Here is a 22,260-nt window from a genome sequence, read left to right as displayed (position 1 = left end):
CTTTAGGTAAGGGTATGGGGACTAGGATTTGAAGGCACGGTTAAAAGACTTCTTACTTTTATCTGTAAAGTTCTAATTTTTCAAAAGTAAAATGCATTTAGGTATTTTATAATAAAAAACTAATTTTAAAAAATCCACTGGATTTGGCAGTAAGTATGCAATGGGTGAACTTTACTATACATTCAAGTGGATAAGTGGAGGCAAAAGGTTAATGTATTGTGGAGGCAAAAGGTTAATATATTGAAAAATGAAAAGGGGTTCAGGATCTAGAGAGAGTTATTACAGACTATTGTTTTGAGGAATTTGGACATGAAGAGAAAATGGATAGTGGGTAAAAATAGATGGGACATTGGCTATTGGGAAAGAGTGTTTTTGTTAATATCTATATACAAAATGTCATATATATGTCTATAATATATACATACAATTTATAAGGAAGAGGCCTCTGGATGGGTTAAAATATAGAAATGGATATCCATATAGGAGAGAAGGAATGACTTGATGAAGTGAATCATCTTGCACTAAACCTTTAGGAACTATGCCTGTTTGCTAAGGATATGGCTCTGCTTCTGACCAACAACTTTCCAAGGTTTTCTATCAGTGTGAAAAGAATTCTTTTTAATGTTTATCAATATTTGAGAGAGACAGCCCATGAGCAGTTGGAGGGGCAAAGAGGGAATAGCAGAGGATCCCAAGTGGGCTCTGTACTAATAGCAGAGAGCCTGTTGTGGGGCTCCAACTTACAAACCATGAGATCATGACCTGAGCCAAAATCAAGAGTCAAACACTTAACAAACTGAGCCATTGAGGTGCTCCAAATAGTTTTTTTAAAAAGTTTATTTATTCACTTATTTTGAGAGAGAGAGAACGTGAGGTAAGAAAGAGCAGAGAGAGAGAATCCCAAGCAGACTACACTGTCAGCAAGGAGCCCAACATGAGGCTTGAATTCACAAACCGTGAGATCATGACCTGAGCCAAAATCAAAAGTTGGATGCTAAACTGACTGAGCTACCCAGGTGCCCCCACTGTGAAAATAATTTTAATGAGAAGCTTATCTATATAATATTCTGAAGATTTTGATAATTAAATCAAAGCAAGCATTAATTTGATAATTAAACCAAGCATTCTTAACTCAATATTTCACAGAGAAAATTAGAAGAAGTTACCCCAAAAGAAATCCCCATTGCCAGGGAAAATTCATAAGGAAGTGGGAAATAACAGCAGTTGAACATGCCTCCATGAGGCATGGACCTACAGCCAATCTTAAACAAACTGTCTTCAAATGCTTCAAAGCCTGAAATATAAAAATAGTCACATTTAGACAACTTATAATGGTGAACAAGAAAATTATTTAAGTAAAATTTGAGATACAGGTGTTTTTTTAAGTAATTAGCTTTTATTAAGCTAAATCTTCCAGATTGTCTCATTGGGTTTGAAATGTGAATATAGCTCATTTTATATGTCATCACAGATTGGGTTACAAACTATTTCATATTTTATAAAACACTGTTGTATCTAAATTGTTTCAAAACATCCATTTCTCTGTAGTTAAATAACTATTTCTGCCTTCCTTAATCTTTCTTATAAAGAGTATAATGAAAGTATAACCTATAGTTTATTTCTATCAGTTAACCTTTAGAAATGACCTATTTGATTAGTTTAATAATTATAATAGAAAATATCAATGTGCCAAAAGAGAAAGATCATTTAAAAACAGCATAATTCACTAAAAAGGAGAACTTTAAAATTTTCTCAGTGGTTCACATTTTCTACTGGAGAATATAATAAAATTGTCACTGTCTTCGTTTATGCTCTTGAGATATTTCCACTAAACTCGTACATTTGCTGTCTGAGTAGCTGTTATATTTATTCATGAATAGTCACCTTTTTAAAACCCAAATAAATTTATGATTCTCCTAGATTGTTTTTTTTAAAGAAGTATTTTAAAAGATTAGCTTCTACAATAATGTAAAGATAATCAGGAACATACATCTGTGGGGGGAAAACAGTCATTAAACAAAAATATTACCAAAATTCTTAATCTCATTGAAAAACAAAAGTAAAAATTTTTAGGAATGGATCTTACCCTTAATTTATTTTTTAAAGTTTGTTTATTTATTTTTGAGAGAGAGCACGGTGGGGGCAGGGAGAGAGGAAGAGAGAGAGAGAGAGAGAGAGAGAGAGAGACTCCCAAGCAGGCTCTGTGCTGATGTGGGGCTGAATCTCACGAGCCATAAGATCATGACCTGAGCCGAAATCAAGCGTCGGACACTTAACTGACTGAGCCACCCAGGCACCACAGTTTACTATTAACTGAAAAGTAAATAGATCTCCATAGAAAAGCCACAGCTCCCAAACAAAACCAATGCTGTGCAAAGGACATTTATCTCTATGCAAATAATTAAAGATGATTTCTAATAAAGATCTTACATCACAGTTATTTCTCTTCATATCAGTAATGATGATGACCAGAAGTAAAAATTACAAGATGCCAACATTTCTGCAAAATATTTGTTCTTTATCTTACTTTTGCTTACAGACTTCACTTGGAACAGCTATGACAAAAATTCTGCCTCTTTTTCTTTTCTACCAGCCTCTAATATTTAAAATATCCTTAAGATATAGTTGAAAACCTACCCGTGGATCGAGTCCAAGCCCAGCTCGTATTAGAATAATGGTAAGGGCAGTGTTTCTTAAAGTTGAAGACCATGTGTTACTAATATGGATGTAATCACCAAGGAGTGGAACATTCCTGATGGCAAAACCCGCCAGTAACATCCCTTAAAAAAAAGAAAATAAAACATGTCTGATTCAGCTCATTTTTCTAAATAAAAAAAAGAAATGTTTAATTTCCCTTCTCCAAACACACTACATCATTACTTTGGTGAAGGGCAGATTATATACAAGTAGAGAACGCAGCGTAAGTAAAGGAATGGAAATAAGAAATGACATATCTCAAAGGGCTAAAACAAGTGATTCAGTGTTGTTAAACAAAAATGGGCAAGGATTGAGTGGGAGAATGGGCAGGAGGGGCCAGAAAATATAAAGCTAACCCCCCTGCAGCCTCCGTTCCCACTGCTTTTGCAGAGTAATGTACCACAAAAATTTTAGGAGGGAGGAATATAATGAGTCTTGTATTTTCTATGTGATGATTTTGATGAGTTAGACAGACATAAAACTGGAGGAGAGAACAATTAGAAGGCTCTGCCATAGTCCATGGAAGAGTTGGAAAACAAATAGCCTAAGCTAGGGTAAGAGTAGAAGTTTTGGAGAGAAAAAAAAAGATTCAATGAATACTTAGCAGGTGCTAAAAGGGTGCTGTGGACATAGAAAGGGTATTAGCAATGGGATGGAACAATTATCTCTACTCACAGTGTACGGAATATTTGGGTGTATTGAATACTTAGAAGATATGAGACACCACTGATAGAAGTTCTTCCACTAATTTTCCTCTGTCTAGATGAAGAGTTATATAACAATAGTAATGAAGAAAGAGGATATAATACTGGTTAGGCAAATGATGCAGCCATGAATATACATAGTGGAAGTGCCCAAACAGCTTACTCAGAAACCATAAACTTTCTGGTGCCCTAGTCACTATAGTATTTAAATCTTGTAATTGTATTTGAGTTAGGTTATTTACAGAAAAATTCAGTCTTTTCCAAATGTTTCATTTTCTATAATATATTTAAATTAATTTTAAAATGTCCTATTAAGCAATAAAGCAACAGGAATCATATATTGAGTATACTTAAATTGTTTCAAAAATATTTCAGAAAAAAATCTGTGTGCTTGTATACAGAGAGAATAAATACTTCTATAAGTGAGCTATATCCACACATATATAGTAAATATATAAAGAAGTTATAAAGATCATATTACATTAAAATATTTCTAAATTACATGTATTCTGACTAGAGTATGTTCATTATTTGCATATAGTCAATAACAAAGAAATAAGAGCGAACTGTACACTTACCAAGGAGAGGTGGAAGTTGAGGCACTGAAGGTATTTTAATGAGTTGCAAAACTTTCCCCCCAATCATGGCACTATAAAAAATAATTAATAGTCCAAATAAATTTCCACCAGGGAGAACTTCAGTGGCTGAGAATGACCAGGCTACACACCATATCATAAAAAGTACAACTCCTGAAATATAAAAAAAAGCATATATCTATATATCTACATAGATATATATGTATATAGATATATACATACAAAAGATGATTCTATTTTATCAAATATCATATTAATAGCCAGTCCCATATAATGATATATAACATAGACTAATGTTGCTTTGCTAGTATGGTTGAAGAAATATCTGTTTAACATATATTCCAAAGTCCCTGTCAATTTATGATACAAGTTTTTAACAAAGCATTACTATTTTAAAAAATATTTTAAGGGCTGCCTGGGTGGCTGAGCATCTGACTCTGACTCTTGATTTTGGCTCAGGCCATTATCCCAGGGTCATAGGATCAAGCCGTGCATCAGGCTCAACACTGAACATGGAGCTTGCTTTAAGAATCTCTCTCTCTCTCTCCTTCTCTGGCCTTCTCCTGCTTATACATGCTCAGTCTCTCTCTCTAAAAATAAAAATTAAAAAAAAATAGAAGTATATGTGAATCCTTTACAGTGCTAAACATTTCTCATAATATATGACATTTAAAAAATTCCATGGCAATATGATGAACTTTACTTCATTTTATATTTTAGAGTAGCCTTTGCATCATGAATAAAAAGATAATTGGTTGTGATAAGAATTCTCAAGTTTATAGTAGATGACAGTGGCAGTGTGCCAACTTTTTAAAACAGAAGCAGACTAAACCCTTGTGCTGAAAGAATAATTCAGTTGATATTTGGCATAAATTATTAGAAGGAGTTAATTACTAGAAAAAAAGTGAACGTGGTCATTGGGAGAATATAAAGTATCTTAGGTTATATGTAGGAAGTATAGGTAGATAGTGTGAGTAAGGATATGTTAGTAGACATCTTTTGACTGGCAACTAGACACTCAGGAAAGCCCTACTCACTAGGAAATCCATACGTTTCTGCAAAGGATAAGTGGTTACACTGTAAATTGCCATCTGCAAATTAAATAACTACTGTCTTTTACTATAAATCATAATTTCTAATTCTTTTTCAGGTTCTCAGAATAGCTTAAGTGTATTTTTTAGCTGTGATTCTTTTTTGGCTGCATATAACTGGCAGGATAGAAGAGGAGGATTTTGACAAACTCAAGGCAAAAAGTTAGAACTAAGATTCTTGTTCCTCCATTCTGACTATTGCTACCCACAAAAATGGAACACTTGAAGGACTGCACTCTTACTAAATGGACCAGAAGATACTATTCTACTGACAAAGGGAAAAGACTAGGCAGTTTGTTTGTCTTAGCTGGTCTCTAGGTGGCAAAATCACCTCTGGGAATTCATATATAATATTAGGCCTCAACTAACTTAAGGTTAGGTCTCAAATTTATATGATTTGTTTGGTTTGGGAATCCCCAAATCCTAAACACAGCATAAAAAGTATCTTCCCATGGAACTATGCCTTGAGCAATTAATAGATTCTAGTTCAAAATATCCCCAATAGACACTCCTGATTCCAAACTGTATAAACCCCACTGAATCTGAATTTAAGATAAAAACTTGTAAAGTAAGAAGTAATTTCCAATGAGTGAAAGTTGAAAGATACAACAAAGAATAGGATTAAGTACCTAAAAACTTCAGCTAATAGAACTATTAGACAGACCCTATAAAGTATGCATTTTCTTTTCTTTCTTTGAAAAAAATTTAAAAAAATTTTTTTCATGTTTATTTTATTTTTGAGACAGAGAGAGGCAGAACTTGAACACGGGAGGGGCAGATAGAGAGGGAATCACGGAATCCTAAGAAGGCTCCAGGCTCTGAGCCGACAGCACAGAGCCCGACGCGGGGCTCGAACCCAGGGACCGCGAGATCATGACCTGAGCCCAAGTCAGCTGCCCAACCAACCGAGCCACCCAGGCGCCTCTAAAATTTTTTTAAAAAAGTATTTCTTTCTTTTTGAGAAAGAGACAGAGTGTGCGCAGGGGAAGGGCAGAGAGAGAGAGAGAGAGAGAGAGAGGGAGACACAGAATCTGAAGCAGGCTCCAGGCTCTGAGCTGTCAGCACAGATTCCGATCTGGGGCCCAAATGCACAAACCTGAGATTATGACCTGAGCCAAAGTCAGAAGCCTAACCGATTGAGCCACCAAGGTACCTCTTTTTCGTTCTTTTAAAAAATTTTTTAATTTATATTTGGGAAAGTGCAAGCAGAAGAGGGGTAGAGAGAGGGAGGCAGAGGATCCAAAGTGGGCTCTGTGCTTGATAGGCTGACAGCAGAGAACCCAGTGTGGGGCTTAAACTCACCAACTGCAAGATCATGACCTGAGCTGAAGTCAGGCGCTTAACCGACTAAGCCACCCAGGCACCCCTGAAGAGAGAAATTTTGCAAACTGGAAGATATGAGGAAATTACTTAGAATTTTGCATAAAAAGAAAAAATGAGATGGAAAGTATGAGATGTTTCAATTTTGGAAAAGGTATAAAATGCATCTAATTCTAGTTCCAGAAACAGAAGAGAAGTAGTAAAGAAGAGAGAATATTTAAGAAAATAATAGGCTTAAAATTTTATGCTTAAAAATTATGCTTTTAACCATTTCTGTATTGATTTGGACACAGGAAACAAAATGAGTTCTCACTCAGGACTAAATTAAAATAGATACTTAGACATAATGTTGAGAAACCACAGACCACCAAAGACAAAAATGAGGTCTTAAAGAATCCAGAGAGAAAAAGATAATCATAAAAAAAAATAAACACCGGAGCAGATTATCAAATCTCAATAGCAACAATGGAAGGCGGACAATAAAGTCTTCAAAGCGCAGAGATAAAATATCCAATGTTGAATTCTGCAGCCAGCTATCATTCAAGCAAACAACAAATTAAAGATATTGTCAAGTTAATATATCTAAGAACATATTCCATTTTCACTGAAAACAAAAACTATTAAAGATATGTTTTAGGAATAAGGACATAAGAACAAAAAGAAAGATGTACAAAGAAATCTGTAAACATGTAGGGTAGTCTAACCACTTTTTGAACACATTGTTAATCAAAATGGCTAATCAGGGTATATGAAAATAAGTGGGGAGGTGGTTGTCAATAATGATGACCTGAAGAGATAGGCAATTTATCTCAACAAAAATATCCCTCCATATAAAACTGTAAACAACAACAAAGCAATCATTTTAGGACCCTGAAAATTGGCCACTGACAGTTACCAAATTGAGAAGCATTTATTCTTTAAAAAAAAAAAAAAAAAAAAAGCTAGCGTTTTGGGAAGGGCTGGTTAAAGTCTGAGACTTTCCTGCCTGGGATTGCTATTATTCCTACCCTCATTTCCCCAACTTACTTCATTTGGGAAAAACTGTAGTTTTACCACCATAGCGCTAGCAAGCTCTCCTTGTTGTGAGAGGAGGTGGGATAGATTTGATATGGAGTTGAGGGAGAAAATCCATAACTTTGCTGGGTAGAAGTTGCAGATTGGTTTCATAATAGACAGAGAAAATATGCCATGGTGCTAGTTTGAGGTTGCAGTTCAAGTTTAGATGAGTGGCAGAGACAGTAAAAATTTAACTAGGAGATCTTGGATATGACAGAATCACAGAAGGTTGAGGTGAGTTCTCCACATATGCATGGCTGATTGGATGTATGTGTATGCAAGTACAGAGAAGATTCCCGAGAGTATGGCAAAAAGTAAAAAATTATGTGAGACTTCAATCCACCTACAGGATCACTTGGCAGAGTGTGGAAGCCTAACTGGCTTGAACACAATGTCTCCCTCAAATCATTAGGCAACTATTAAGCTATGCAGACAAAAGAGAAATCCCTAGGAAGATAGGCTAAAAACAAATAAGTAAAAAGTAAGACATCAGCTACTGTAAAACCATGGCACAGAATGATTTCACAGTTTAATTACATGCAAATTACACAAACAACAACGAAAACCTCAAAAATATAAAATTGAATTCAAAGTTGCCATATGTGTAAGTAAAATGTTTAATTTTCAGCCCAAACTTACTAGATACGCAAAGAAATGGGAAAATACAACCCACATGCAGGATGAAAAAACAGTCAGTCAATAGATACTGAGTGAATAAGTCCAGGTTCTGGATTTCCCAAGTTTTCAAAACAGATATTATAAATATGTTCAAATAATGAAAATGGGACAATATCAATTAAAAGAGAATATCAAAAAAGAGATAAAATTTATTTAAAAATGGAAATCTGGAATTGAAATGTATAAGAATTGAAATGAAAAGTTGACTAGAGAGGCTCAACAGCATATTTGATCTTGTGAAAGAAAATATCAGTGAACTTGACTATATGTCAATAAAGATTAATCAATCTGACAAACAAAAGGAAAAAAGGAAAAAAGAAAAATGAATAGAGCCTCAGACACCTATAGGATACCATCAAGAGTACTAACATATGCATAAAGGAAGTCCCAGGAGTAGAAGAGAAAGATAGAAAGGGCCAGAAAAATACTTGAAAATATAATGTCTATAAACCTCTCAAAGTTACTAAAAAACATTAACTTATGGATTAAGAAGCCCAACAAATTCCAAGTAGAATAAGCACAAGAGATCCACACCTAGAGACATCATCATCATCAAATTTCTGACAATAAAATACAAAAGGAAAATCTTGAAAGTAGCAAGAAAATGACTCCAGGGAACAATAATTCAATTAACAGCAGCATTTTCATCAGAAAAAATAAAGGCCGAAAGACAGTAGGTGACATTTCAAAGATGTAGGAAAAAACCTATCAATTAAGAATTCAATATCTAGTAAAACAATTCTTCAGGGGCACCTGCATGTCTCAATTGGTTGGGTGTCTAACTCTTGATTTCAGTTCAGGTCATGATCTCATAGTTGTGAGATTGAGCCCTGTGTTGGGCTCTGCATTGGGTGTGGAACCTGCTTAAGATCCCCTCTTTCTCTCTCTCTCTCCCTCCCTCTCTCTCTCTCTCTTCCCATCACCTCCAGCTTGTGTGTGTGTGCTCTCCTCTCTAAAAATAAACAAGGAAAATAGAAAAATTCACCCCTTATTAATGAAATACTAAAGACAATGTTTTAAGTTGAAAGGAAATGACACAAGATGGTAATGTGGACCAATAAGAAGCAATAAAGTGAACTGGATATGGTAAATAAATACCTAAGTACAAAAGATTTTAAATATATATTCTCACTTCAACTCTTCATTAAAAATCCTAAGATTATTAAGAGCAATAAGAGTAATAAAATATTATTGAATCTATATCATATAGAGGTCTATTGGCTCAAAGCTGCTTTATAACACAGGAATTAGTCAGTATTAAACTGAAGTAGATTGTGAAAAGTTGAAGATGATTATTAGAATCCCCAGAGAAACCACTAAAACTAAAACCTCTAAAATGTAGCTAAAAAGTCAACAGGGAAATTTAAATAGTGCCCTAACAATACTTGGTTAGCACAAAAGAAGCAGTAAAGAATGAACAGAAAAACAGAAGATATGATCCTTGTAGAACACAAGGAACAAAATAGTAGACATAAATACAACCATATCAATATTTATGTTAAACTTGAATGGTTTACATTGAAAAGGCAAAGATTGTCAAACTGTTTTTTTTTTTTTTAAAAGCAAGATCCAACTATATCATTTCTATAAGAAACATACTTTGGATAAAAAAGATAAACTGAATATAAAAAGATGAAAAAGATATCATGCAAATAGTAATCATGAGTCAAGGAAGTAATAAGAGAAAATATAATATATCTTAAAGTAAATAAAAATGAAAGCAAAGTATATCAATATTAATGGGATGTGATGTGCACAGATGGAAATGTACAGCTTTAAAAAATATTAGAAAGAATTATCTAAAATTGACAATAAAAACTTCCACCTTAACAAATTAGGAAAAAAGATAAATAAATCAAGCCAAAAGTAAGATGTATGAAATAAAAAATATGTAAGTGGAAAACAATTAAACGGAAAAGAGAAAAACATTAGAGAAAATCAATGAAATAAAAAATTGATTATTTGAGAAGGTCAGTAAAAGAAGTGTCTTTAGCTGGACTGACAAAGGAAAAACAGAGAAGATACAAATTACTAAAATCAGGAATTAAAGAGGAAACATTACTTTAGACCTTACAAAATTAAAATGATGCTAAGGAAATATTATAAATAATTTCAAGCTAAAAAATTAGATAACTAAATAAAATAGACAAATTCCTAGAAAGATACAAATTACCAAAATTTATTCAAGAAGAAAGGAAAATAGAAATGGTCCATATGGTCCAATAATTCCACTTCTGAGTATTGATCCAAAGAAAATGAAAATAGTAATTCAAATTATACATGCATTCTCATGTTTACTGTAGCATTATTTTCAATAGCCATATATAATATAACATAAAAATGGAGTAGTTTTCAGTCATAAAAAGGAAAAAACTCAGGGTGCCTAGCTGGTTCAGTCAGTGAAGCATGTGACTCCTGATTTTGGGGTTGTGACTCTGAGCCCCATGATGGTTGTAGAGATTACTTAAAAATAAACTCTTAAAATAAGAAAGAAAAACTCTTGACATTTGAGATGATGTGGATGGACTTTAAAGGTATTATGTTAAGTGAAATAAGTCAGACAAAGTAAGACAAATGCCACATGCTCACTTATATACAGCATCTAAAAATCAAACAAATCATAAAACCAAGCTTACAGATACAGAGAACAAACTGGTGGTGGCCAGAAGGGGGGACTGGCATAAAGGGGAAAAGGGGGTCAAAAGTTACAAGCTCCCAGTTATAAAATAAATAAGTTATTGGATATAATGTACAGCATGGTGACTATAGTTAAGGATACTGTGTTATATATTTAAAAGTTGCTAAGAAAGTGGAACTTAAATTTTTCATTACAAGAAAAAAAAGGTTTTTATATATGATGATGGATGTTTACTAGACTTATTGTGTTGATCATTTTGCAATATACACAAATATAGAATCATTATATTGTGCACCTGAAACTAATAAAAGGTCATATGTCTATTATACCTCAATTAAAATTTTTTTAAAAAGCAAATTTCAGACAAATAAAAGCTAAAAGAATGCTAGAAGACTTATACTACAACAAAAACAAAACAAAACAACAACAAAACCTACAAGAAGTTTTTTAGAGGGGAAAGAATTCTACATGGGAACCCAGATTACCAAAAAGAAATGGAGAGAACCAGAGAAGGTAAATATGTGGATAAATATGAGAGTTTTCTTAATGAAAACAAAAAGACTTTTTGGGTTTTTTAAAAGCAAATATAGAAGTTTACATATATATATATGTAAAATAAGAATGTAGAAGCAAAAACATATATAAATCTAGTACAGTATTTTGGAATTTGGCATTCTGACAGGTGCATAATGGATTCTTATCGCTGCCTTAATTTGCAATTTTCTAAAGACATATGATGTTGAGAATATTTTCATATATTTGTCATCTTCTTTGGTGAGGTGTATGTTAAAGTCTTTTGTCCATTTTAAAATCAGACTTTCTTTGTATGGTCTTTTCTCCCTTATCAAAGATCAATTGACTGTATTAATGTGGGTCTATTTCTGGGCCCACTATTCTGTTCCATTAATATATTTGTCTGGTCTTGCCCCAACACCACACTCTTGTTGATTGTAGGTTTATAGTAAATCTTGTAGTTGGGCAGTATTCGTACTCCAACTTTTAATTTTTCTCCTTTGATACTATGTTGGTTATATGCCTCTCTATATAAACTTCAGAATGAGTTTGTTGGCATCCACAAAGTAACTTGCTGGGATTTTGATTGGAGTTGTGTTGAATCTATGGATCAAGTTGGAAAAACTGACATCGTGACATTATTGAGTCTTCCATGAACAAGGAAAATCTGTGCATCGATTTAGCTCTTTTTTGATTTCTTTCACCAGAGTTTTGTAGTTTTATTCAGATAGATACTGTATATATTTTGTTAGATTTATATCTAGTTATTTTATTTTTAGGGATACTAATGTAAATCATGATGTATTTTTAATTTAATTTTATTTTTTTAAATATTTTTATTTATTTCTAGGAGAGAGAGAGAGAGAGACAGCGTGAGCAGGGGAGGGTCAGAGAGAGAGGGAGACACAGACTCCGAAACAGGCTCCAGGCTCTGAGCTGGCAGTCAGCACAGAGCCCGACGCGGGGCTCGAACCCACGAACCACGAGATCATGACCTAAGCGAAAGTCAGATGCTTAACCGACTAAGCCATCAAGGCGCCCCGATGTATTTTTAATTTTAAAATTCATTTGTTCATTGTTGGTACATAAGAAAATAATTGACTTTTGTATATTCACCTTTTATCCTGCAATATTGTTCTACTGCTTATTAGCTGTCCCTGGAGTTTCTTCTTGATTCTTTGAATTCTCTACATAATCATGTAATCTGTGAACAAAGGCAGTTTTACTTCTTCCTTCCCAATCTGTATACTTTGTACTTGCTTTTCTTATCATATTAGCTAGGACTTCCACTACAATATTGAAAAGGAATAGTAAGAGAGGGCATTCTTGTTTTATTCCTGATCTTCATGGGAAAGCTTTTTGTTTCTCACCATTTAGTATGATGGTAGTTGTAGATTTTTAGTTGATGTTCTTTGTCAAGTTGAGGAAGTTTTCCTCAATTTGTAAATTGCTGAGAGTTTTTATTATGATGGATGTTGGATTTTATCAAATGTTTTTGCTACATCATTGTTATGATCATGCGATTATTTCTTCTTTAGCCCATTGATGTTATGGATTACAATAATTCATTTTCAAATAGAAGTCAAATTTGCGTATCTAGAATAAATCCCACATGGTTGTGATGTGTAATTCTTTTTACACGTTGTTAAGTTTGATTTACTAATATTTTGTTGTGAATTTTTGCTTCTGTGTTTATCAGAGATATTGGTCTGTAGTTTTCTTTCCTTGTGATGTCTTTGTTTTTGGTATGAGGCTAATGCTGACCTCATAGAATGAGTTGGGAACTATCCCTTTGCTTCAGTCTTTGGGAAGAAATTATAGAGAATTGGTATAATTTCTTCCTTAAATGTTTGATAAGACCAGTGAAGCCATCTAGGTCTGGTGTTTTTTGTTTTGGAAGGCTATTATTTATTGACTCAGTTTATTTAATATGCTGATTCAGACTGTCTGTTTCTTCTTGTATTTTGGCATATTGTGTTTTTCAAGGAATTTCTTCCTGGCTATCAAATTTGTGGGCAAAAACCTGTTCACAGTATTCCTTTATTATCTTTATAATGGGATCTGTAGTGATGTACCCTCTTTCATTTCTGATTTGTGTCTTTGTTTTTTTCTTAGCCTAGCTAGAGGCTTATTGATTTTAGTGATCTTATCAAAGAACCAACTTTTGATTTCATTGATTTTTCTCTGTTGTTTTCAATTTCAGTGATATCTGTTCTGATTTTTGTTATTTCTTTTCTTCTGCTTACTTTGGGTTTAATTTGCTCCTTTTTCAGGTTTCCTAATGTGGAAGCTTAGAAGATTGACTTAAGATCTTTATTCTTTTCTAAAATGTTCATTCAATGTTATAAATTATCCTCTAATCTCACTACTTTCACTGCATCTCACAAATTTTGATAAGCTGTATTTCCATTTTTATTTTGTTCCAAATATTTAAAAATATTACTTGAGGTTCCTTCTTTGGCCCATGTGTTATTTAGAAGTATCTTGTTTAATCTCCAAGTATTTTAGGATTTTTCAGCTGCCTTTCTTTTGAATTGTAGTTTAAATCATTTGTGGTCTGAGGGAATCCATTGTGTGATTTTTATTCTTGTAGGTTTATTGAAGTATTTTTGTATGTGTGTGATAGATTGTGGTCTACCTTAGTGAATGCTCCATGTGATCTTGAGAATAATGTGTGTTATGCTATTGTTAGGTGAAGTAGTCTATAATTGTTCATTATATCCTATTGATTGATGATACTGATTTGATGTCCTTACTAATTTTCTGCCTGCTGGATCTGTCCATTTCTGAGAGATTGTTTAAGTTTCTGACTATATTTGTGGATTCATATACTTTTTGCAGTTCTTTCAGTTTTTGCTTCATGTGAACTCCATTACACATGGCAACACGTCTGTTGTCAGACATATATATTAAGGATTATCAGGTCTTCTTGGGAATTGACCCCTTTATCATTATGTAATACCCCTCCTTATCTCTGGTAATATTACTTACTCTTAAGTCTGCTGTCTGAAATTATTATTGCGTCTTTATTTTGATTTGTGTTTACATGGTATATCTTTCTCCATCCCTTTATGTCTGATTGATGTGTATCTTTATATTTAGAGGTGGCTTCTTATAGATCTTGGTCTTTTGATACACTCTGACAATCGGTCTTTTACTGGTGTATTTAGACCACTGACATTTAAAGCTATTATTAATATACTTAGATTAATATCCACCATGCTTGTTACTGTTTGCTATTTATTGCCCTGTTCTTTGTTTCTATTTTTTCTTCCATACTTTTTTGCCTTCTGTGGCATTAACTAACCATTTTATTATATACCTTCATTTCTCTACTTTTTTAGTATATAAGTTATACTTATTTTTTTTTTACATTTTCTTTTTAGTGGTTGCCCTAGAGTTTGCAACTAATCCAACTGCAGTTTCAAATAATATTGTACCACATCATGGGTAGTGCAAGTACCTTATAAAAACGAAATATTCCTAATTCTTTCCTCCTGTTTCTTGTATCATTGCTGTCATTCATTTCACTTATACATTAGCTATCATCAGTGAATATATTTTTGCTATTATTATGAAGTGGTATCTATTCAATTATTTAGGAATATTAAAAAACATTTTTGTTTTACCTTCACTTATTCCTTCTCTGATGCTCTTCTTTCTTTATGTAGATCTGGGTTTCTGACCAATATCATTTTCTTCTCCCTGAATTTCTTTTAACATTTTGCAAGGAGGTTTACTGACTCAATTTTTGCTAGTCTAAGAAAGTCTTTATTTCTCCTTCACTTTTTAATGATGATTTTGTAGGATACAGAATTCAAGTCTGTTGTGTTGCTACTGCTTTTTGTATCAACACTTTAAATACTTCATTTCACTCTCTTTGCTTGCACTGCTTCTGAGGGTAAGTCACACATAATTTTTATTTTTGGTCCTCAATAAGTAAGGTGTTATCTTCCCCTTTGGCTTCTTTCAAGATTTTTTTAATCTTTGATTTTCTGTAGTTTGAATATGAAATAGGTAGGTGTACTGTGTGTGTGTGTGTATGGTATTGATTCTGCTTGGAATTCTCTGAGCTTTCTGGATTTGTGGTTTTCTATCTGACATTAATTTGGGGCAAATTTTCAGTCACTATTGCTTCAAATATTTCTTCTGCTGCTTCCTTCTCTTCTGTTATTCCATTACTTTTTGTAGTTGTCCCACAGTTATTGTATTTTTTTTCAATCTTTTCATCCTCTTAACTTTTCAGTTTTTGAAATTCCTATTGATATATCCACAAGCTCAGAGATTCTTTCTTCAGCTGTGTACAGTCTAGTAATGAATCCATCAAAGCCATTTGTTGCCATTAGAGTTTTTAATTTCTAGCATTTCTTTTTGGTTTTTAGAGCTTCTATCACTCTGTTTACATTACCTGTCCATTCTTAAGTGTTTCCCTTTCCATTGGAGCCCTGAGTATATTAGTCACAGTTGTTTTAAAATCATAGTCTGATAATTCCAACATACCTATAATATCTGGGTCTAGTTCTGATGTTTTGTCTCTTTAAGGTGTGTTTTTTTGGTCCATTTTTGCTTAAAAGTGAATATGATTTCCTAGGTAAAAAGACTTTTAGTAATATAGGGGTAAGTTGTGAGGGGAGGAGAAGAGTTCTATAGAATTCTTTTTTTTTTTTAATATTTTTTATTTATTTCTAGGAGAGAGAGAGAGAGAGAGAGCGCGCGTGAGCAGGGGAGGGTCAGAGAGAGAGGGAGACACAGAATCCGGGCCCCAGGCTCTGAGCTGGCAGTCAGCACAGAGCCCGATGAGGGGCTCGAACCCACGAACCGCGAGATCATGACCTAAGCGAACGTCGGACGCTTAACCGACTAAGCCACCCAGGCGCCCCGAGTTCTATAGAATTCTTAACCAGTCTTTAGTGAGCCTTTGCTTCTGTGCTGTGAACCTCACAAGTGCCTCTCAGGTTTTTATTCCTACCCCTAGTGGAGGTTATATTACACGGGGCAGGTGTTGGTTATTTCTCTTTTCTCAGGTCAGCTTGGCTCTGATAAAATCCCCATAAGTTAGGTTCTTTTTTTCAAAAAAATTCTTTTAAATGTTTTACTTATTCTGAAAGAGAGAGAGAGAGAGAGAGAGAGAGCGTGAGCAGGGGAGGGTCAAAGAAAAAGGGAGACACAGAATCTGAAACAGGCTTCCGGCTCTGAGCTATCTGTCAGCACAGAGCCTGAAGCAGGGCTCGAACCCACGAACCATGAGATCATGACCTGAGCCGAAGTCGGATGTTTAACCAACTGAGCCACTCAGGCAGCCTCCCCACCCCCCCCTCCATAACTTAGGTTCTGATAAAACAGTTTCTTTTGAGGGACAATACCGTTAAGAACAGAAAACTCTGGTATACTTCACATGATTACTTTCCCCCTCCCTCTGCCAAATGGTTCCTGGAGGTAAAAACTCATGAAAGTGTGTCTCTCACACCATGGCTGGCCTCCCTCAGAATTCTCCATACTGAATTTCTAGCCAATTTGTCAATAACAATTTAAGTTATTCTACCCTAGTACTGGTTCCTGCAGAGGTTTCTACTCTGATAAGTTATGATTCTCTGTATCCACATTCCTGTCTCCAATTTTAGGGACTGTTATTTGCCCCTAAATAACAAGAAGTGACCTTACTTCTTTGGTAGAACGAAGGAGAGTTGCCAATTTTTAAATTTGTTTCACTTTTTATATGCTATTAAGATAGAGTGATGATGCTGGACCAGAAACTGGAAGTGTCTGGGATATTATTTTTGAGTGCTAAATTTTCAAGACTGCTTACTTCAAAAAACTGATGATAAGATTTTAATGGAAAAATTCTGGTCCTAAGATTACTTGAAAATCATAGCTGGAGGTATAATCAAGCTTTTCTTTCATTTATTTGAAGGAAAAACAACATCATAAAAATAGTTATAAAGTATCTTTTATTGAAAGTAAAGTATCTTTACTGAAAGTAAACCTAAAAGAAACAAAAATGGAGTAATAACCTAAAACCTAAACTATTTCCCTACAATATCCATTTCTCTGGAACTAGGCAAGCTACCACCTGAGTAAAAGACATAAACTTGATTAAAAGTGATGAGACTGATTTTTGCATGTGGTTAAGAGTTTAGATTTCTTATTTAATTTAACATATACACTATGAAATTGGTGAATTAAATATGATTTATATAGAGAAAATGCAGCTCCATCTCTATTATCTAGAATATATGCTATTACTTAAAATATTATCTAGAATATGTGTTTTAAGAGTTTCTTTAGTGAATGTAGGGTGTGAGAGAAAGAGACAGACAGACATAAGACACAGACAGATAGACATGGAGACAGAGAGACAGGAAAAGAGAATATAAGAATATACATACCCTAATATAGAAACATGGAGGAAGATCCTTTTCCTATAAATGTATCTAAATTTGAAATCTCAAAAATTAAACAAAGGGGGAAACTGGTCATAGATCTAAGTATCTATGTGTGTAGTCTCAATACTGGTGTTTATAAAACTCCTAAATTATTCCTGAGCAAACTGCAGTCCTCAGTTTCAATGGATAATCTTTGGTGACCAATACATTTTCATCTCTTCATAGGCCCTGACTCTACTCCTAATAATCGCTGTATAGACACTGTTCACTATATAATGTATAAGGCCATGGGAATGTGCATGTAAGATCTATGTACAGAAATTATATTTACATAGGAGTCCAATCACTTATACTGTCAGATGTTCAAATTTAGATTCAGAACCTTAAAAATATTGATGTTAATTCCAAACTTTAACTTGTGCTACAAAGCTGTAATCATCAAGACAGTATGGTATTGGCACAAAAACAGACACATACACCACAATGAAACAGAAGAGACAACCCAGAATCGAACCCTCAAATGTAGGGCCAACTAATCTTTGACAAAGCTGGAAAGAATAGCCAATGGAATAAAAGCAGTCTCTTTAGCAAATGGTGCTGGGAGAACTGGACAGCAACATGCAGAAAACTGAAACTGGACCACTTTCTTACACCATACACAAAAATAAACTCAAAATGGATGAAAGATCTAAATATGAAACAGGAAATCATCAAAATCCTAGAAGAGAAAACAGGCAACAACCTCTTTGACTTCAGGTGCAGCAACTTCTTACCTGACATGTCTCCAAAGGCAAGGGGTATAAAAGCAACAATAAACTATTGGGACCTCATCACGATAAAAAGCTTTTGAACAGCAAAGGAAAAAAAATCAATAAAACTAAAAGCCCATGGAACAGGAGAAGACACTTCCAAATTACATTGGATAAAGGGTTAGTATCCAAAATTTATAAAGAACTTACTAAACTCAACACCCGAAAAACAAATAATCCAGTTAAGAAATTGGCAGAAGACATGAATAGACACTTCTCTAAATTAGACATCCAGATGACTAACAGACATATGAAAAGATGCTCAACATTGCTATGTTATATAATATTTAAATAATTTTTGTATCATATAAAAATTATATGATAATGAGATGCTTTAAAATTTGGAGGGAAAGAAAGTTTTATACACTTCTTTACAAGTCAGTAGCTGTTTTAAAATTTGGGCCCTAATTTTATTAAGAACCTTAATATTGCCAGAAGTATAATATTCCTTCCAGCTGACTTAAAATTAAATATCAAAAGTATTTTTTAAATAAAAATAGTTAATCAATGCTGTTTCTAATACTCAAGATTTAACATAAAAAGTCATGAAAACATTTAAAATTTATATCTGTTAAACAATTACTATTGTTTTTTTGACAGAGTTAAAGAAATATTTTCTCTTTGTCCACACATTGCTTATAATAGAGCTGAAGTATACAGCTGATTTGATCTGGTTTATATAGATTAAGCAGTGGCTTTGTTGGTTTGTGTTTTAATATTTATCAAATATACCTCTCATTTTCTTTCCACTTAAATTTCTTATTTCACATACCGTTTGTAATAACTTTATTCAAATTTCCTTGTGGAGGACAAGAACTCTTCTTTTCCATCTGTGGTTTTGTTTCCTCTGTTTGTGACAAGACAGTTTCCTTAGTTTCTCCATGCTTACTAATACTACTATCTTTGAGGATCTGAAGTAAAACAAGGAAGTCTTTTAAGAAATACACTTTCCATACGATTTTATGAATGTACAAAACCACCAAATCTCATAATTAAGTTCAATCACTATTACCATGGACAGTTACACACATAAAAGAAAATTCATGCATTATATCATTAGGTATTTGGGGATGTCATAGGTGTGTACTTTGTTGAGCACCTTGATTTATATTTTACAGACTTGAGTCCTCACCACTTTGTGGCTTATGCATACTGAATAAGTGAACCTATAGTTTAAGCAGAATAATTAAAAGTGTCCCCCTTCAGTCTTACATCCAAAGATTATTCCATAAAACTTTTGTAGAATGAAAATACAACTGAGTTGGAATGACGGTGAAACATAATTCTATTTGGACTCATTTCATTTGAAAAGTTATATAACTGGAAAAAAATGAGAAAAACAGATCATGCTTTCAGAAATTCAAGGCTCATGCTTCCACTACTAATTATAGGTAACATCCTTAGGTAGTTCATCAGTTTAGTTATATCTTCCAGGCTCTAAATGGTAGTTAGTCTAACTATGAAACTGCCGATTTAGGAAAAAAAAAAAAAAAAAAGGACATCTTAGTTTGTGAGAATATGGAGAGGTTTCTCCCAAGGTAAACAAAACAGAATAGGCTGAACCCTAAAATAAAGATCTTCAAATCTGCCTTACTATTGTTATGGTGTGTGTCTGTGTGTATGCATGTATTCTCATGTGGACACACAGGCCAACACTGTGAGTGTATTGATAATACTTTGAGTGCAGTGGAGAGAGACCTTTCTCTCTCTCAATGAAGAGAGTTCATTGTCACAAGAAATGGTAACGAAGGCTAGGGGCATGGACAAATTAAGGTAGGGAAGAGGAAACATTTAATGACAAGGGAGACAGATGCACCACGGCAGCTGATGTAAATGATTTATGCAGCTCTTTAAAATCAAAGTTCTTTAAAACTAATCATAATTAATCTGTTGGAGTTTTGGTATAGACACTTTGTGGAAAGTCTGTCACTATACAAAAGGGCCAACTAGAGACACAAAGGTGAATTTTGATTCATGTGGGTGAAAGTTCATATAGAGTCAGACCGTATTAAGTTTTATTATTTCAGAATGTATAATAATTTGATATAGACTAGAATGAAGGCTTTACAGATAAATAAAATAATTAGAATCAACAACAAATATTTTATATATTTAAAAGAATTTTTGAGCCTTTAAGAACTATAGAAACCTCTTTCTATTTTAAAAAGTAAACAATTTTTAAAAGTAAACAATTTATAATTCTAATTATGAGCAATTATTATGTAGTAAAACTAGACCAACAAAAGGTCTATGACTTACTCTATACACTTGAAAAAATAAAAACTTGGTTCTCTTCAAATATACAGTACAACGTTTTAGTTAATTTAGATTTGTCTTTACGTCTTGTAGTCTAAATTACTGATTTTTTCCTAGATGTGACAAGAAATAATAAACCATATTTCCATTATTCCTAAAACCTGCCTTCTTTAGCTCCAAAATAATCTTTAGTCACCCCTTTCCATCTTTTCATTCCTTTTGCTCATTTCTTAGGACTTATTTAGTTATTTTTAAATGATCACTTCTCATTTTTTAACCAGATATATAACAGAAATCTAATAAGTGAACTTTAAAAATAAATTTTAAGATCAGATTTATTTTTATGTCTTATATTACAAAGTATATTTAGGTTTTTACCTGAGGATTTGTAGATGATGGGGTGTTTTCATCCCCCAAATGTTCATTTTGTGATTCTGTGGTGTACATGCTAATATTTAAAAGAAAAATAATTTGAAAAAAAGTATTATAAAACCATCTGAAACAAACATGGCTAGGTGTTTTTAATGATTTTTTTGTCATAAAGTTGTATCATAGTCAAGTCAAATATCTTTATAGTTAAGACAGCTCCAAATATTCATTGTAAAGTTATTAAGCAAAATCATGTGTGTAAGTTTTAAAAACCATTATCACACAGAAATGTAATACTTCTCAGTAGGTCATAATGTTGGGTCATATCTTAAAACATACATCAGAAAACTCAGTTCTTTATTTTATGTACTGAAATAATTTCCATCATTGATTTACTTTATTTTCAGTCACATTCCTGTCAGAAGAGAGTTCAAAATTTTTTAAATTAAATACAATTAACTACATTAATACTTACAGCTGGAAGTTACTGATACATACTGTCTTTATATGTGGCCCATTTGAAAGACCTGTAGGTCCAACATTTAAAATAAAATAAATTTTATTTTAATAAGAATGAATTTATTTTTAGAAAAAAAAAAAAAAGAAGAATGAAATAGGACCACACCAAGAGAGGAATTAGGTCTGGAAACTTATTTTAAAATACCTGTTGTTTGTACCATCTCGGTGATTTTGCTGCCTTTGAGTGTAGGAAGAGTATATTTCTTAAAAATATCTTTCAATTCTTGAGTTACTGTCGAGTTTAAACCCTTTAAATTTTAATATTTAGGTACTTGATAAGACCAAACTCCAAAATATTTCAAGTATCTATACTTATTTAAAAAGGCAAGCAATTTTAATAGTGAAAATTTTTAATGAAAAGGATCATTAATCTTTGAGCACCTACCATATGCTAGGTGTTTTACATATATTGCCTCATTTTAATGAAGTAAAATATTAGTGTGTAAAATCTTATAAGGGTTCATAACTAATATGACTTTAAAACAGAAAATAACATTTATTTTTAAGATATGATGAAAAAAACCCAGATCTTAAGTCCTTTTAAAGTAAAATTCCACTTTAATGAAAGGGAAGATAAAAATTACTACCCAGTCATTAAAACAACAACCTGTCATTAACTGTCAGACCAGAA

At 33.1% G+C, this 22,260-nt stretch overlaps 1 protein-coding gene across 10 annotated transcripts in view; it reads right to left on the bottom strand.

The window, feature by feature from the left end:
• SLC9B1 (solute carrier family 9 member B1) overlaps positions 1–22,260 on the bottom strand; it is a 72,232-nt gene that overhangs the window by 30,675 nt on the left and 19,297 nt on the right. For 4 of the 10 annotated variants that reach the window (XM_039220804.1, XM_039220805.1, XM_039220811.1 and 1 more), the window contains 6 exons: positions 21,586–21,637; positions 21,120–21,189; positions 19,258–19,396; positions 3,980–4,150; positions 2,638–2,780; positions 1,167–1,294 (listed from right to left, as the gene is read on the bottom strand). In XM_039220804.1, coding sequence (XP_039076735.1) covers positions 1,167–1,294; positions 2,638–2,780; positions 3,980–4,150; positions 19,258–19,396; positions 21,120–21,188 — 650 coding nt within the window. In that variant the 5' untranslated portion in view covers position 21,189; positions 21,586–21,637. Of the gene's footprint in view, positions 1–1,166; positions 1,295–2,637; positions 2,781–3,979; positions 4,151–19,257; positions 19,397–21,119; positions 21,196–21,585; positions 21,638–22,260 lie in introns of all 10 variants that reach the window. The other 6 variants (XM_039220810.1, XM_039220809.1, XM_039220808.1 and 3 more) reach the window with 2 other exon arrangements.

The sequence above is a fragment of the Hyaena hyaena genome, unplaced genomic scaffold (assembly GCF_003009895.1).
Source record: "Hyaena hyaena isolate Hyena2069 unplaced genomic scaffold, ASM300989v1 scaffold_914, whole genome shotgun sequence".
NCBI classification, from domain to species: domain Eukaryota; kingdom Metazoa; phylum Chordata; class Mammalia; order Carnivora; family Hyaenidae; genus Hyaena; species Hyaena hyaena.
The sequence above is the reverse complement of the archived record's forward strand: the minus strand, read 5'-3'. Positions and strand labels throughout refer to the sequence as shown.